Source organism: Pipistrellus hanaki, assembly GCF_964339955.1.
Source record: "Pipistrellus hanaki genome assembly, chromosome: 1".
In the NCBI taxonomy this organism is placed as follows: Eukaryota; Metazoa; Chordata; class Mammalia; order Chiroptera; family Vespertilionidae; genus Pipistrellus; species Pipistrellus hanaki.
In genome coordinates, this window is record NC_140503.1 from 21,100,113 (window position 1) to 21,118,536 (window position 18,424).

At 41.0% G+C, this 18,424-nt stretch overlaps 1 protein-coding gene across 1 annotated transcript in view; it reads left to right on the forward strand.

The window, feature by feature from the left end:
- The window catches only part of MLH3 (mutL homolog 3), a 38,532-nt gene extending 26,574 nt beyond the window's left edge, over positions 1-11,958 (forward strand). Inside the window, 5 exon segments of the mRNA XM_084893938.1 lie at positions 1-18; positions 6,577-6,600; positions 6,703-6,781; positions 8,970-9,121; positions 11,563-11,958. The exon segment at positions 1-18 is cut by the window's left edge and continues 142 nt beyond it. Of these exon segments, the coding sequence (XP_084750064.1) occupies positions 1-18; positions 6,577-6,600; positions 6,703-6,781; positions 8,970-9,121; positions 11,563-11,682 (393 nt within the window). The 3' untranslated portion in view covers positions 11,683-11,958.
- Positions 11,959-18,424: the final 6,466 nt, after the last annotated feature.

Consider the following 18,424-nt stretch of genomic DNA (forward strand, 5'->3'; position numbering starts at 1 on the left):
ACCAAGAGTATTGTGGAGGTAAGGCAGAATTGCAGATGTTAAATTGCTAAGTGATAGTAACCTACTTTGTTTAGAAACTATATTCATGTGTTATTCAGTAAGCATTTATGAAATGCTTGCTGAGTGCCAGGTACTAGAGAGCGAAAGATGAATTAGCTCAAGGTGAGGAAGAAGGACATTTAAGTAATTATAATAATGACATTTGGGCAGAAGTATGTTCCAAAGTGCTATGGCCCTGGCTGATGTGGCTCAGTTAGTTGAGTGTCATCCTGTGCACCAAAAGGTTGCCGGTTCTATTCCTATTCAGGGCACATGTCCAGGTCGCAACTTGATTCCCAATGTGGGTGGGGAGGACATATGGGAGGCAGATGATCAATATTTCTCTATCATATCAATGTTTCTCTCTCTCCCTCCTCTCCCTTCCTGTCTCTCTAAAAATCAATTTTAAAAAATATCTTTATAAGTGCTATGGGCCCTGCTCAGGTAGTTCAGTTGATTAGAGTGTCATCTCATATGCCAAGGTTGCAGATTTGATCCCCTGTCAGGGTACATACAAGAATGAATGCATAAATAAATTGAACAAGTGGATGTTTCTCATTTGTCTCCCCCCCCCCCCCACTTTCTCTCTAGCGTCAATAAATAAAAAAATGTATAAGTAAAAATAAAATAAAAAGGAAATGTCTTGCAAAACAGCAGGAGCTTGCCAAATACAGAAGAGGGGAGAAGGGCACTCTAAACAGAGGAACAGATATTAGGGATGTGATGCAGATTCTGTGTATAGGGAACTACCAATATAAATGGTTCAATTAAGATATATATGGGGTAGTGGTGGACCAAATGAGACTAGATAGACCAAATCATAAAGGGATAGCATATTCTGCTCAGTAATTTGCATTTTATCCTATGGACAGCCAAGAAGAGTGAGATGCATTATCACAGCATTCTAATATGACTACACGTATGTTTGGTAAAGGTCTGGGAAGCTGCTGCTGGGATGCAGCATTGTGGGGGTTGAAGAGGACCATTACTTCTTACTTATGTTTCTTTATCTCTTTTAAAAAAGCATAATTTACTTTGACTTTATTGCCTTTTTCCCCTCCTTTTCTGTTTTCTATTAGCATTTTCTTTATTTCTTCCCCTCCTCTCCCATTGGCTTAGAAGTTAGATTTGCATATTGAATAAGGTTTAGAAGAAATTTGTTTCTCCTTTTTCTTCCTAAACCACACAAAAAATCAAACATCACTCCTCTCCCATTTTCCATGTTGTTGTTGCCTATTTTAATTTTACCTTATTTTTAATCTCCCTGGTAGTCATTAATTTTAAAGTCAATATTTATTTAGATCAGTGTGGTTGGCAAACTCATTAGTCAACAGAGCCAAATATTAACAGTACAATGATTGAAATTTCTTCTGAGAGCCAAAATTTTTAAACTTAAACTTCTAACGCCACCTCTTCAAAATAGACTCGCTCAGGCCGTGGTATTTTGTGGAAGAGCCACACTCAAGGGGCCAAAGAGCCACATGTGGCTGGCGAGCCGCAGTTTGTTGACCACAGATTTAGACTAACCAAAATGCTTAACAGTCTTTGGTCACTGTTTTTGCATCCTACTTTGTGTTAAAATTTTTTTTTTTTACTGAAGTAAATCTCTTAAAAGTTCTTTTAAGAGTCCATTAATGATAATCTGTCTTTGAAAACAACTTTATTTTGCCTTCACACTTGTATGATCGTCTAGCTAAAAACAGAATTCCATATTGTCAGTTATCCTTCAGCATTTTGAAAATATTCCATTACTTTTTTTTGTGTGATGACAAGGAGATTAATGTCTAGATTATTGAGGGAATGATTTACACAGAGGCCACTAATCTCAACATTAAATATTAAAGAAATAAAATACTTAATTAAAAACAAAAACCAGCCGAAACCGGTTTGGCTCAGTGGTAGAGCGTCAGTCTGCTTGAAAGATCCCAGGTTCGATTCCGGTCAAGGGCATGTACATTGGTTGCGGGCACATCCCCAGTAGGGGTGTGCAAGAGGCAGCTGGTCGATGTTTCTCTCTCATTGACGTTTCTAACTCTCTCACCCTCTCCCTTCCTCTCTGTAAAAAATCAATAAAATATATTTAAAACAAAACAAAAACAAAAACCAGTCTTAGCTCCAAATTCAAATAAATACAATATTCCATTACTTTTGACATTCTATTTTGCTATTAAAGACCATTGTCAATCTAATCATTATTTTGTAGGTAATTTGATTTTCTCTCTGGTTTACTTTAAGATTTTGTTTTTGGTATTCTGCACTTTCCCTATGATTTATCTTTGTATGAATTTATTTTCATTTCCTTCTTGAGATTCATCATACTTCTTCACTATAGAAAATGTACACTTACTATCATTTCAAACATTGCTTCTCCCTCATTTCTTGTCTCTGAGAAGTCCTGTGAGATGTCTACTTGACCTTATCTTTCTCTTTTCCATGTCTTTTAACTTTTCTTTCATACTTACCATTGTTTTATTTTTCTTTGATGTATCCTGGGAAATTTCCTCATCTTCTAGTGAACTAAATTTCCTTTTCGCCTACTATCTAATTAAATGTTTAATTTGTCCACTGAGTTTTTTAAAATTTCAATCACTTTTTTATTTCCAAAATTTTGGTTCTTAAATCTATCAGGGTTTTTTTTCATGGTATCCCATTTTATTCATTATGGTTTCTTTCTTTTAAAAAAAATATATTTTATTGACTTTTTACAAAAATATATTTTATTGACTTTTTACAGAGAGGAAGGGAGAGAGACAGAGAGCTAGAAACATCGATGAGAGAGAAACATCGACCAGCTGCCTCTTGCACACCCCCTACCGGGGATGTGCCCGCAACCAATGTACATGCCCTTGACCAGAATCGAACCTGGGACCTTTCAGTCCACAGACCAATGCTCTACCACTGAGCCAAACCGGTTTCAGCTCTTTCTTTCTTTTTTAAAAAAAATATATTTTATTGACTTTTTACAGAGAGGAAGGGAGAGTTAGAAGCATTGATGAGAGAGAAACATCCATCAGCTGCCTCTTGCACGCCCCCTACTGGGGATGTGCCTGCAACCAAGGTACATGCCCTTGACCGGAATCGAACTTGGGAACCTTTAGTCCGCAGACTGATGCTCTATCCACTGAGCCAAACCAGTTTCAGCTCATTATGGTTTTTTACTCCTTTATCTCTAGCGCTTTCTATTTGGAGTGCATGCAAATCCACATTAACTTAGTGCACCATTTTTTTCTAGACATCTGAATTACTTTATTAAATATATAAAAATAAAAATTAGAAGATATACTTAGTGGATAAATTGTGAGATAGATTGATATGAAAGATTTGAGGTAGGCAGAGCAGCTGAGAGGTTATTGCACTGGTTCAAATAGGAGAGGATGAGGATTGCATTAATCAGTGATAATTCAGAGGAGGAACATAATTTGGAAGGTAGAATCCAGAGGATCTTGTAAGCAATCCTATATAATAAAACCCTAATATGCAAATCAACCAAACAGCAGAATGACCAGTCACTATGATGCACACTGACCACCAGGGGTAGATGCTCAATGCAGGAGCTGTTCCCTGGTGGTCAGTGCACTCCCACAGCGGGGAGCGCCGCTCAGCCAGAAGCCAGGCTCACGTCTGGTGAGCACAGCAGTGGGGATAGGAGCATCTCCCGCCTCCAGACAGTGCTAAGGACATCCCCCAAGGGCTCCCGGACTGCGAGAGGGTGCACGCTGGGCTAGGGACCCCTCCAGTGCCTGAATGCTGTGCACCAGGCCTCTAGTAGAATATAAAAGAACAGATAAGTAATGATTCTGAGGGTTCTAACTCAGATGACTGGAAGGAGGGTGGTGCCATTGCCAGAAAAAGGAAATAGAGGAGGAGGAATACTAGTGCACCCAGGGAGTTAGAGTCTAAGGGTAGGTTTACTAGCAGATACACTGAATGTCTTCAAATGGGGATGTCCAGTAGATAGGCAGACCTGCAGACCTAGCACTTGGAAAAGAAATCTGGCTACCCATCCCTATTTGGAAGTTAACAGTATATATATATATATACTGAGTGGCCAGATTATTATGATCTCTGAATGTATAATAATCTGATCTGGCCACTCAGTATGTGTGTGTGTGTGTGTGTGTGTGTGTGTGTGTACAGATATAATGAATTTGTGCATGGGCGGGATCTGGCCAGGCTGGCCAAGGGGAGGGGACATGGGTGGTTGGCTGGTCTGCCTGCTGGTCGAACTTCTGGTCAAGGGGACAATTTGCATATTAGCCTTTTATTATATAATATCAGAAGCTGGTAAAGGGTCTAAAGGAAGTGAGATTGTCCAGAGGAAGTATGAAGAAAAGAGCAAAGAGCTGAACATTCAGCAAATGTTTTAGCAAAGGTCTGGAAAGCTGCTGCCCAAAAGAAGAAACTGTAAAGGATCATCAAATGTATTTGGTCAGCCAGGGAGGAGGAAAATTGGGAAAAAGCCAAGGAAAGTTTTAAGCAAGAAGGAAATGGTTAACAATAGCAAGTTGGATTTGGCAGTCATGAGGACATTGGTTACCTTGTGGAATCCTTTCCTGGGAGTCGGGTGAGACAGAAGACAGATTGCTATGGGTGAGGGAGTGAGGGGAGGAGGGGGAGTGGAACTAACTATACTGCTCTTTCAGGAACTGTGGCTGCACACAGAAGAGAGCTTTTGGATTATGTTGATTTTACCCTTTCCAAAACCGCCCTTTGATCAGACAACTTTTGCTTTGTTTTCAGCATTGCTCTTTTCTCCCAACATAGCTTATTTTTCCAAGGCTCCTCCTCCAAATTGTCTTAAATCCAAAAGATAGGATCTGTTAGAATCTTTTGTTATTCAATCTCTAAGTATTTAACCAGAAAATTACAATAAAAACTTTTCATAAAGTGACTTCAAAGACTATTGGTAAGGAGTTTATTTCAGATTGAAACAAACCTTATGGTTTCAGAAAATCTTGATTATGTTAAGTCAGGCTGATCAGGAGAGATTCTGTTGACGCTGGAAGAAGCTGGAATCGTTTTGGTATCTTAAAGAAAAGGTAGCTACTTGGACTCTAGCAGTTGAACGATCACCAATACATCTTCCTATACGTTCTATCCTCTAGCCTGATGAATGAGCCATTTTAATATTTAAATTATCTAGCATTAATTGAATGATTAAAATATGAAATAAACAGACAGTAAGATCTATCTTCCCCTCACCAGGCTTACAAATCGTTGTTTTACAAGCCCCAGATATACAGGCAAGAGAGAATAGCAAAAAAGTTAGGTTTTATCTGTATCCACACTAAGCCTTGTTAGCGGGTCAGATATTATGAGATATCTTTCTGTTCAGATTTGTTTGGAAAAATGGGTGGCTTTTAAAAAAAAATGTATAGTATACACAACCTAGCTGTTTATAACTTTGCTCATTTATAAGCAGTTTAGACTACAGTGTATATGGAATGGGGAGAGAATTTTCTGAGTCTGGTCTAAAAAGAAAATCTACCATGTTGTAATCTTAGGAAGCTAATTTATACATTGCCATTTCTAGGAGTAAAGAAATCCCGTGTTTTCTTATAATGAAATAATTATATGTGCCAATCTCAAAACAGTTACTTCTAGAAGTTAAACAAAGTGGTAGGGTGAACTAGTGTCTGATTTAAATTTCTTTAAAGTTCTTTTGTAAATATTAACATCTTCAGGGATATAACTGTTAAAAAAGGCTGCCCTTGGAACAGAGATATATTAGTGAGGAGAAACTTTTCAACAAGATTCCTCAGAAAATATGCTTTTTGATCTGAGGGGAATTGTAAAAAAAAAAAAAAAAAAAAAAGCCCATGGGAACGAACATGACTACTTATGTTTACAATATCTAAGCAAGTGTTATATATACTGAGTGCACAGTTGTGTTGATAATTCTTGTATATTTATTCAGTTCCTGTGTAATATTACACTTGTTCTGGTTGAGATTATGAATACAAACAGACAGCCTCTTAGTGAGATGCCTCCCTACTATGCAGAAATAGTTGAATCATCAAGGCTACTCTCACCAGTTACATAATCTCATGAGTGGATGAGCTGTCTCTGGAGGAACTTTCAGTAGCTAATATATTCTTTATTTAATAAGAGTTCTAGTCAGTTGTCTTTTATTTGATATTTAAAATGCCTTACAATAAATAAATTGTTTGCACCTACGTGCTGTATTGCTGGAACTCTCCTTCAGGAGGCATATTTTAAATATATTTTTTTATTGATTTTTTACAGAGAGGAAGAGAGAGGGATAGAGAGTTAGAAACATCGATGAGAGAGAATCATCGACCAGTTGCCTCTTGCACACCTCCTACTGGGGATGTGCCTACAACCAATGTACATGCCCTTGACCGGAATCGAACCCGGGACCTTTCAGTCTGCAGGCCGATGCTCTATCCACTGAGCCAAACCGGTTTTGGCAAGGAGGCATATTTTAATGAAGAAAATTGGAATGTTTTATAAACTATCCGAGGGCAAATATAATGTAACAGTAGATTAATGCCTGTTTTTCTTGTTGCTTTGTAGGAATTTATTCGAGAACAAGTGGAGGTAAACTTTTCTCTTCTTTGGGGTTTCACACAAGGGCACCACACAAAAGACACCACTGTCCCATTTCCTTTCCCATTAATAAAGCCTGTGTTTATGCATTAGCTAATCCAGACCACAGGAGGCATCCAAGGGACACTGCCACTGACGGTCCAGAAGGTGTTGGCATCTCAAGCCTGCCATGGTAAGACTCAACAAACAGCGACAGCACCTCTGCATGCTGAGCACTGGTGGGGGTACAACATGTATGAAAGAAGTGGAAGGTACATTTACTACCCCTCTGGGTGGGCACAATTTAGGTTAAGAAACTGAACACACTCAAACTGAACACTAGAAAACTATATTTACAAAGGAAAATACCAACACATAGATTTTACCATAATGCAGATTGAATTATATGAGTGGAAGAGTAACTCCAAGAGGAGATATATTTTGAGTCAAGTTTTGAATGAACTGAGGGACATGGATTCACAGGATAGAAGGGAAAGTTTACTGCAGGGGGAGGAAACAGTCTATGCAGACCAGAGGCACAGCAAAGAGTACCAATAAATTAAACTGGTAAGAAAGAAGTCTAGAAGGTCACAACAAAACCTTTAGATTTTATACAGAAGGCATTAGAATAATCAAGGGTTCTATGATAATAATATCATATGTAGGGTAATATGATAAAACTAGAGGCCTGGTGCACAAAATTCATGCACGGGTAGGGTCCCTAGGCCTGGCTGGCGATCAGGGCCGTTCAGGGCCTTCCATCTGTTGACCAGGGCCTTCCTTCCCCGGCTGCCCGCTTGGGCCTTCCTTCGTTCCGCACCGCCCCTAGTGGTCAGCGCACAGCATAGCAAGCGACCAAACTCCCAGGCAAACTCCTGAGAGGACACTTTGCATATTAGCCTTTTATATATACATATAGATATAGAAGGTAGATTCGGAGGAACTTACCTTAGGGGTCCTGACAGCTACAGAATCCCCTGCAACTGTCATTGACCACAACAGGATCTCCAGTTAACTGACACCCTCCTCTGATCTCTCTCCCATCAACCTTCTCTTCACTTCCTGTCTTTTCTCGCTAAGTAACTAGTCACTCATTAATTTGTCTCCTATAAATATCCTAAACTCCTTTTATCCTGTCTTTACTCCACAAATGTGCACCATCACCAAATTTCACCATCTCTACCTTCTGAATGTATCTTAAAACTGTCTGATATCATCTGTCTCCACTGCTACCTCCCTCATTCTTGCCACTTGAATCCTCTTTCTTAGTCTCCCCACATCCATTCTGTCTCTGCTTCAAGCTACTTTTCCCTCAGCACCCAGAGGAATCTTTTTGAAACGTCCCTTTGAGCATGTCATTCTTCTAACTAAAAGCTGTCAAGATTATTCATTGCCGTTAGGATAAAAATTTTACTCCTCACCCAGGCTTGCTGGGGGCTTCATGATCGGGCCCCTGCCTCTCGTTTCATCTCGCTTTCCATCTTGCCCTTTACATTCTGGCCTCTTCCTTGGCCTAATTCTTATGTTTCTGCACCCCCGCATTTGCCCTTTCCTCTGTCTGAAATGCCTTTCAGTTCCTTCTTGTCTTTCTAAACCTAAGGTCTCAGATTAAGTATCATTTGCCAGGGAAGCCTTCCCTGATCTCCTAAACTGGGTTTTCCTATTACATTTCTCTCATACTCTACACTTTACAAAACTTATAATTTATAATTTAAGTCTATAATATAAAATGTATTTTATATATTTATATATAAATATGTATTTTACATATACAATTTATCATTTAAGTTATTGTGTGATTACTTATTTAATGTTTATCTCACCTTTTAGACCCATTAAATCATAAACTTTATGAGGGTGAAGATCCTTTTCGCATTCACTGCCTGGCATAGCTCCTAATACAAAGTATATGCTTACAAGTATTCATTGATTAAGTTAATGTATGCATAAAGGCAGTTCTGACAATATGCATTTAGATTAAGATTATTATGGAAATAGAAAAAAAATAAGCAAATGAAATGGACATTGTAGAAAACAATCAGAGATCTTGGTGCTAGACTGGCTATGGACAAAGGATGACCTTGACTTCATAAACATATAAGAAGTAGGCAAAAATATTGCTCTTGCCTCTTTGAGAAAAACTCTGAAAGCAAAACCTTAACCTGTTAAGGAATGCCTCCAACAGGGCTTAGAAAGACAAAGGCTCCATAGGAAAAGCTGAGAGAGAGGTCAGTCCTGAAGCCTGAGTTTCAAGCAGCATTAAAGCCACATGAGAGAGCCTCAAACATTTTACTTTCCCCAGAGACTTGGCTCTGACCCAGGGTCAGCGTTGGTTTCCCACCATATACACCGTAACCTTCTTGTTTCTGTCTTTTGTTTAGGGGCCATTAAGTTTAATGATGGCCTGAGCCTAGAGGAGAGCTATCGCCTTATTGAAGCGTTGTCCTGGTGCCAGCTGCCGTTCCAGTGTGCTCATGGGAGACCTTCTATGCTGCCGTTGGCTGACATAGACCACTTGGAGCAGGAAAAACAGGTACAGTGATGACTAACAGAAGAGGAAGCAAAGTTTATCTGCTTTTCCTTTTTCAGATGCTATTATCCAAATGTAATGTCTTAATCCTTCCCAAAACAGGAGATTTCTGAAAATTACACATTGGAAGTTTATTTTGAATTTCAGCTTCTAGCTCAAATTCAAAATGGAGCTTAGGAGGAACTGTAGGATTATACACACGATGCCTTTGTATTTTTTAAGTTTACCACATGTACAGACTGATGTATTCTAAACATCTGTTGCCTATTGGCTCTTGATTTGATAAGATGCAGAAATTCTGGGGTTACAGAAAGTTGGTAGAAACAGCAAATTCACTGCTGGCAAGTGGAACCTAAACAGCCAGTTGCTTGGTAGCACTTGCAGGAAATGGTAGCTACCTCCAAAGACCTCTGGAGTTATGATTTGGCATTATCAGGCCGGGGGAAGCAAGCTTAGGAGATTTCCACATCAAGCTTTGGCCCTGATTACTCAGCAGCCCAGGAACAGTGATGTCGATAATAAAGGCACAGTGATTAAATTACTTTTCCTGTCCTTGTTACAATCTTAAATGAAACAGAACATGAAAGTATAATAGTAATATCCATGTTGCTGCTTTCCAAAATATTACTTATACTGGAGGCCTGGTGCATGCAATTCATGGGTGGGGGGGCGAGGAGTGGGTGTGGGTTTGTCCCTTAGCCTAGCCTGCACCCTCTCCAATCTGGGACCCCTTGAGGGATATCTGACTGCCTGTGACTAGGTCAACCTGGTCACCCCTGTCCTCCCCTGCTGGCCTGGTCCCACCCACTAACCTCCCCTGCAGGCCTGGTCCCTCCAACTCCCTTCCCCTGTCAGCCTTATCACCCCTAACTGCCCTCCCTTGCAGGCCTGGTCACCCCTAACTGCCTTCCCCAGCCGGCCTGGTCACCGCTAACTGCCCTCTCTTGCCGGCCTAGTTCCCCCCAACTGCCCTCCCCTGCTGGCCTGGTCACCCCTAACTGCCCTCCCCTGCAGGCCTGGTCGCCCCTAACTGCCTTCCCCTGCTGGCCTGGTGGCCCCCAATTGCCTTCCCTTGCCGGCCTGGTCACCCCTAACTGCCCTACCTTGCCAGCCTGGTTTCCCCCAACTGTCCTCCCCTGCAAGCCTGGTCACCCCCAACAGCCCTCTCCTGTAGGCCTGGTTCCCCAACTGTCCTCCCCTGCAGGCCTGGTCCCGCCCAATGTATTTTGTGTGTGTTTTTTTTTTAATATATTTTATTTATTTTTTACAGAGAGGAAGGGAGAGAGACAGAGAGGAAGGGGGAGAGATAGAGAGCTAGAAACGTCGATGAGAGAAACATTGACCAGCTGCCTCTTGCACACCCCCTATCGGGGATGTGCCCGCAACCAACGTACATGCCCTTGCCCGGAATTGAACCTGGGACCTTTCAGTCCGCAGACCAATGCTCTATCACTGAGCCAAACTGGCTTCGGCTGGTCCCGCCCAATTGACCTCCCCTGCAGGCTTGGTCCCTCCCAATTGCCTTTTCTTGCAGGCCTGGTCTCTCCAAATGCCCTCCCCTGCCAGCCATCTTGTGTCCCATGGGGGTGGCCATTTTGTGTGTTGGTGTCACGTTCAACTAGCATATTACTCTTTTATTAGATAGACTGTTTTTAAATCCTCACATGAGGATATGTTTTTATTGATTTTAGAGAGAGGAATGGAGAGGGAGAGAGAGAGAGAGACATTGATGAGAGAGAGACATCAATCAGTTACCTCCTGTATGCACCAGGGATCGAATTCACAACCTAGGTATATGCCCTGACTGGGAATTGGATTTGAAACCTTTTGACATATGGGGGATGACCCTCCAACCAACTGAGCCACTTATCCAGGGCCTAAATCTTTTCTTTTGCTTACCTTTCCTAAGGGCTATAAAATCACTTCTTGTATGGAGTTTTCAGGTATTGATGTTTTCTAATCCAGTAGATTTTACTCTATTAAAAACTTCTTTTGTACCTGGCCAGCGTGGCTCAGTAGTTGAGTGTCAGCCTATGAATCAGGAGGTCACAATTCAATTCTTGGTCAAGGCATATACCCAGGTGTGGGCTTGATCCCCAGGAGGGGGTGTACAGGAGACAGGCAGTCGATGGTTCTCTCTCATCATTGATGTTTCTATTTCTCTTTCCCTCTCCTCTCCTCTCTGAAATGAATAAAAACCTATTACAAACACACACACCTTTTTTGCTTTACATGACAGTGAACAAAAAGAAAAAAAGTTTTGTCTTGAAGAGATGGGGAACTAGATTTAAAGTTTTCAGTCCCACTTATCTTAGAAAATCTATACTCTCTCTGAACCCAGAGATTAGAATCTAAACAAATTTGAATAGTGATAATTAGGAAATACTTATATGCCACTTGGCTTTTCCTACTGGTAATTGGAATTACTTACTTTCTTCCCATAGACTAAACCCAATCTTGCAAAACTTCGCAAAATGGCCCAGGCCTGGCGTCTCTTTGGAAAAGAAGGATGTGATACAAGGCAAAGCCTGCAGGTATCCATGCCTCCTTGTGAGCCACTATGAGAACACAATTACTTATCTATAAGGATCCAAAAGGGATGCTAACGATATGCCTCTGAGCAGAGAGCATAACCAGCAGGTACCAGCAGTCTTGACCAAAACAGCCCAGTGCACCGAGCAACCTGTCAGTCTTCCTTGAGCCGATGGTCCCTCTAGTTGAGTAGTCAGATGGAATTCAAGCCTAAAGACACTTCATTCGTTTGCATCCATGGACACAGGAGGACGCCCTATAATATCTACTTTTTGTAACTTATTTATGGATAAAATTTAATGATTGTTGGTTGGTTGGTTTATGGTTTTCTTGGGATGTGGGTTTGTTTTGCAATTTTTTCCAGCCTCGTAATTTGCATTGATGTTAACTTACCTAATGCTGAACTCCCAGGAATCAAGTCCACCCCCTAGATTGCCCAGGGCCATGCTGTAGCTTTCACCTCCCTTCACGTCCCTCTGCTGCTGCTTTACATTCTAAACCTCAAACTTAAAGAGTTTCTCTACCCTCACTAAAACCGCTCTCTGCAGTCTTCCACCAGACCTATAGTTACATTATTTTAGGGATAAAAACTATTGATAAGAGAAATAAGAACAAGGATAGAATAAAAAAATTCAAGTTCTTTTCTTCATTTTTTGTTTTATTGTCACTTTAAAAATTCAGAGTAATGTTGTTCATATTCCAGAGTAGTAAAATGATGAAAGTACTATGAGCTTGTTTTTTAAAAAAGTTTTTGTACTTTATAAAGTATCTCTATGTGAAAGCAATTTTCATATCGAATACAGCATTTACTCTTTCAACCTAACCAGGTGTGTTCTCTACATTTTTTCAGGAGTCAGGGTTGTTTTGGTCCCTTTCAAATTATATCTTGGTTTTATTACAATATGTGTATCTAATTACCTCATAATTTCATTTGGGATTTTTCTGCAAATGCTTGTTAAACCACTTTTAACTTGTATTTCCCCCACCTATTTAGATGACTTGATTTCTGGTTAGTAAGACTCAATAGGCTAAAGTCCTGTAGCAGGGAAAAAGGCAAAAGAAACAGCTGGCAATGTTTATTGCAACTGGGATGTTATACGATGAAAAAGATGATGCAATGAAAATTTCCACTTTTTTATTTCCTGACCAGCCTGCTCAAATTGGCCTTTGTATCTGTGGAATTATTTTCCTCCTTTTTAAATACAGGAAACAAACTAGTGCTCATGGAAGAAAAGTCTGTTTGCCAATAGCCCTGCAGTGAATCTTGCAGGAGTGATGAAGTATTGCATTCATTAGTGTGTGCCTCAGAGAAGGCTCACGGAAAGCCTTCGCTGGTTTTCAAGGGGATCCTTGTAGAATTACATAATTGGAACTTTGAAGAATAGGCACCACTGTCTAGAAATGGTCTTTATTCTTCTAAATACCCATAGACGGTTTCACAGCTGGGAGAGGACTGCAGAAAGGAGGGTGCTTTCAGGGGGCTTTGCAAGGCCGTCAGGGGCTCTGCCTCCAGGCCCAGCGGGGGTGCCCTGGCCTCTGGACCTCTGTCTCCACTCTCCAGAGCTACACGGAGGCCAACTGTCCTGGGAGTTTTAAAATCTTTTCAGATGAGACCAATGTGTGGGATTTAAAAAAATGTTACAATACCTTTTATATGATGATGATGGGATACATTTCAAAAGGTTTTGCTGTAATCCCACACCACTATTTTCTGGAAATTAAGATTCAAAAAGGTTCTCCGTAATTATGTAACCAATTTTTCTAGCTAGCCTGGATCAATCAATGTAAGAGATAATTATCCTATTTTAATAATTTATAAACTCAGTAGCATGCATCAGCATAAAACCAACCTATTAGCCAAAAATATCTAACATTACTTTGATTATTACCTATTAGGGTTCTGTTCTGGTTTGTTTTTAGCTCAGGTGCTATAATACATTTAAAATTTCCAATTTATCAATGGAATTATTCCATTGATACAAAGACTAATTTGAGCAGGCTGGTCAGGAAATACAAAAAAATGGAAATTATCATTGCAACATTTTTTTCATCATTTTTAAGGTTTGCAAAATAATTTTTATATACCTTTCCTATCTTACTTGAATTTCCTGGAAACCCATGAGATAAGGTGTATTATACTTCCCATTTTACAGAGGAAGGTAAAGCTGAAAAATATTAAGTGATATTATCTAAGATCACACAGCTAGTAAGTAAAGCTGAGAGTGGTATCCAAGTTTTCTAGCTCCAATAACAAGAATAGCTACCATGTATACATTATTTCAGTCCTTACAACAATCCTCTTAGGAAGCGAGTATCTTTTTTACAGTGAGACTACTAAGGCTCAGAGATGTTAACTAGTTTGCTGAGGACCTACCTAAGAGAGCCAGAATTCAGACCCAGGTCTGTGTGGCTTTACATTATTATACACTCCTTCCCATTATGACCTCCATATGCTGCTCTATGTATTTTTAATGTATTAGTGATTTATCAGTTTAAAATTTAATAGTTCATTTTTATTAGATTCTGGTTGGTGGAGGCATCATTAACTTCAGAGTAAAACCGAGAGATGAGATGGGCAGTGAAGTTGTTCTTGAGAGTTCCTTTTTTTGGTAATATCCTTCAGAATTGAGGCTAAAGTGGTCGATAGGAGAGGTCTCAGAAAGCTTAGTGTGAGGGCTGAAAGGAAGGGGAGAGGATGAGGAGAGGGCTAGGGCGAGGTCCTGGATGTAGCTGGGCATCTGGGACTCCACCAGCAGTTGGCAATGGAGAGAGGCCTCAGCAATCAGACTTCGGAGCAAGGCAGAGGGTCAGAACAAAGAACAGCTGGGATCTGAGTCTAACAGAGTGAAACAAACCAGTCAACCAGAACGGGGCCAAGGAGGGGGCCAAGTTCTAGCGATGTGTAGGGGGCTGAGGAAGTCATGCCAAATGAGAACAGATGCAGCCAGTCAGTTCCTAGAGAGCACTGACAGCCAAGCTCAGCGGACGCTTCACCGGTAACAGCACATCTGAGAGAAGGGAATGGCATTTCCTGGCACAAAGAACTTTCTCCCTGCTCCCACCTGAAGTCCCACCCCATTCCATCAAAACTCTTTACAAAAGCAGGTTAGCAATGAGAACTGACTGGCATGTTTGCCGCTGTATGTCCTATTTCCACCCTCCCTGAGCTGAAACTGCTCATTCACAGTGAGATGGCAAGAAGATGAGCTCAGAAGAGAGGAACACAAGACTGGGAATCCACAAATCTGGATAATGTGTACCAAATAAACTCTTCTTTCTTCATCTTTCAGGAACTCCTGAGTCCCTCCTAAATATAATTGCATCAGAAATTGTGGAGGGTATAAACTTTATACTATAAAGAAAGGGGGTTATCCTATGGCTTGGTATTTTTCAAACCCTTGGGCATTTTCAACGCATGCCCATTTGTCAAAGAGCACTCAGAAGAAACATCTGATAAAGTTCAGGCGACCCCATCAAAGCCCATGGGAATCTGAGTGTCTTACATATTGGAATCTATGGAGCAGGAAGCTAGTGACTCACGTAGCAGTCTGAAGAAGCTGGGTTTGGCCTGGCTCTGCCCACACAACTTGCCTGACTAAGCACGTGCTCTTGTTCCCTTCAAAAGCGAGTGATGATGGTCCCACAAAAAAGTGGTGTGGAGTTAGCTACTATTATTAGTTTATCATTACTCAAGGTAGCTCATCACCTTTCTTTTGTAGTAGTAAACTGCAGAATTTAACATAGATTATGAATTTCAGGAATCTTATCAAGTTTTTTCTAGGCAGGTCTTGATTCAAAATGTAACATGCCTGAACAAAAACAAAAACCATTACTGAAAGGATCCTTCTCTTCCACACAGTATCCTCTATATAATAAAAGGCTAATATGCAAATCTATCAAACTGCAGAACTACCAGTTGCTATGATGCACAGTGACCACCAGTGGGCAGACGCTCAATGCAGGAGCTGCCCCCTGGTGGTCAGTGCGCTCCCATAGGGAGCGCCACTCAGCCAGAAGCTGGGTTCACAGCCGGCAAGCACAGTGGTGGGGGTAGTGGGAGCCTCTCCTGCCTTCATGTTCAACTGACAGCTTAGGCCTGCTCCCCACCGGGGGGGCAGGGAGGGGGGAGTGGGCCTAAGCCATCAGTCAGACATCCCCTGAGGGCTCCTGGACTGCGAGAGGGCACAGGCTGGACTGAGGGACCCCCCCCCCCCCTCCAGTGCCAGAATTTCATGCACTGGGCCTTTAGTTTAATAAACATCAAGCAATCATCATTTCAAGTGTGGTTAGGCTCAAATGCTGCCCTGCACTGTGAGTGGCGTGAAGACTGAAAGTGTAAGACTATAGCTTTTTATTAATAATAATTGCTTAGCCATTGCACAATACCCTGGAACAGCTGTTTGGTGAATGAAAGAATAATTCAAAGTAAAGCAGGCCAGGTATAAAACACTTCCAAGGCACATTTCAAAATAGCTCCTTTATGTGAACTAGGTGCATGTCTGCAGAGGGAGTTTTTGTGAGGACAGGTGGATAATATGGGCCTTTACAATAATTACACCACCATCTGGCCCCATCTTTATAAAGGCACGCAATTCTGCTGTACCGAGTTTCACATATGTGGTATTATAGAGCCACACAGCTCAACGACGAAACGGTGTGACTAGCAGCCTTCGTTAACCACACATTGATGCAGCGGATTGTTTGAGAAATGGGTTTGAAGCACATCTGTGAAACTTATGATCCTATGGGTACTGGCATTTATTTCTTTGAGGTATCACTTTACACTTGAGTTTTTCTTGGTAGAGTATTTTTTCAGAGACTTCTCTTTTGAGGCTAAATTAGGAATTTCTGTTCCTTATTTGAGTTCCAAGAATTGTGCCTTTCCTGCCCTCCGCCCAAATTGGAAGATACAAACCGTGGGAAAAAGTGTCTTTACAAACTGTATTGAGTAAGTTATCTAACTTGGTTTATTTAGCATAGTCAGGAAACCTTTCACATGCTTGGCATCTTTTCTATTATTTCTCTCTAAGCTAAAGCAGTTTTGTTTTTGTTTTTTAATGAGTTTCTGGGTTCTTACTGCGAAGGTGGGGAGTAAGGTGGGCACAGGGCTGACAGGTAGTAAGTGGATGTGAAACATTTCTTCCTGTTCAGGTCAGAGTCTCCCTTTCCAATATTTATTCTTCCTCAAATAGGGAGAGGGAGAGCGGAAAAGAGAAAAAAATGAGACATATAAATAGCTTTGTGGGATTTACTTGAAGTCTAAAGAATATGCATTTATGCAGTTATGATCTACCCTTGTAACCTTCATCCATCCCAGTCATGCCTGAGAAGGATGTTGGTGCTAATTTTAACCGGGAGACTAAGATGCACAAAGAACAAGTATCATAAAGCATTTTTGGAGCCAGAAACATTTAAGTTCCTTGACTCACTGCTGCTCTGACTCTAGACCACACAATTATATCCAAGTGAATTGCTGTTAGAATTAGTGCCTTCAGAGGACACGATTGCTCGTAATTGGCAGCTATAAACCACTTCACTGAGAAAGCTGGGGTCTTAGATGCTGTGAGAAATAATGGATAGACTGAGGCCTGAGTGAGTCAGGCTCCTGTGAACCATAGCACTTTTAGGTCAGTCTTTTAGACTGACTCTCCAGGTCTTGCTTTTTCCCCCTCCCTCAGGGAAGGCAAGTGCCCCACGGCAAAGAGCTAAGTAGATATCAAAAGAGTAAAGTGCTTCTGGCCTGTGTTTACCCAAGTGTGGTTATCAAATCCCCTGTCAGTCCCATGGGGTGCTTGTTAAACACGCAGACTCTGGCTGCTCTTTCCACCCTACCGCCTAGAGGCAGGAGGCCAGCCTCTGAGACAAGAGTTCCGGGGATTTCCCTGCACACTCAAATCTGCCTTGGACTTTTTAAAAAGATGTAATTACTAAAGTAGTACACATAAAATATGGAAACAATATATAAGCATACTAAAGAAAACTAGATGTCTTCCTGCTTGCCCATGTTTGGTGTTACTATGACTTTTATCCTATGCAAATACATGTTTTGTTTTTAAAAAAAAATATATTTTATTGATTTTTTTTACAGAGGAAGAGGGAGGTATAGAGTTAGAAACATCAGATGAGAAACATCCATCAGCTGCCTCCTGCACACCCCCTACTGGGGATGTGCCCTCAACCCAGGTACATGCCCTTGACCGGAATCGAACCTGGGACCCGCAGGCCAACGTTCTATCCACTGAACCAAACTGGTCAGGGCTACATGTTTTGTTTTAATGAAGGATCATATTAAGCATGTGGCTCTGCAGCTTTGTTTCCCATCTTGTTTTTAACAATATAAAATGGACTTTCTTACAAATATATGCCATTCATTAACACAAGGCTCATATATCAAATGCCTTACGGGGGTTAGGCAGATAACATAAATAAGTTAAATGGAGCAGGGAGGGAACTGCAGAAAGCTGGAGGTTTTCCATCTAATGAAATGAGAAGCTACCCAACTCTAGCCAATTGCTGCCTCTTGGGAATGTGGATTCAGAATCGCCAGACCTTTTGAGTTCTCAAAAGAAGCAAGAAATTAAATTTGTTTAATGTGCAATCTCCAGATATTTAAGTATTGAAAACGAATTCAAATTAAATACTGGGCGAACCAGCCAAAATGTCTTCAATCCAGACACTGCCCTCAAGTCACCCTTTGAAACCTCTAACGCAGAGGATATATAATCTTCCATGGTACGTCATTATTTTAAAATCTTTCTTGCTTTTAACTAACTG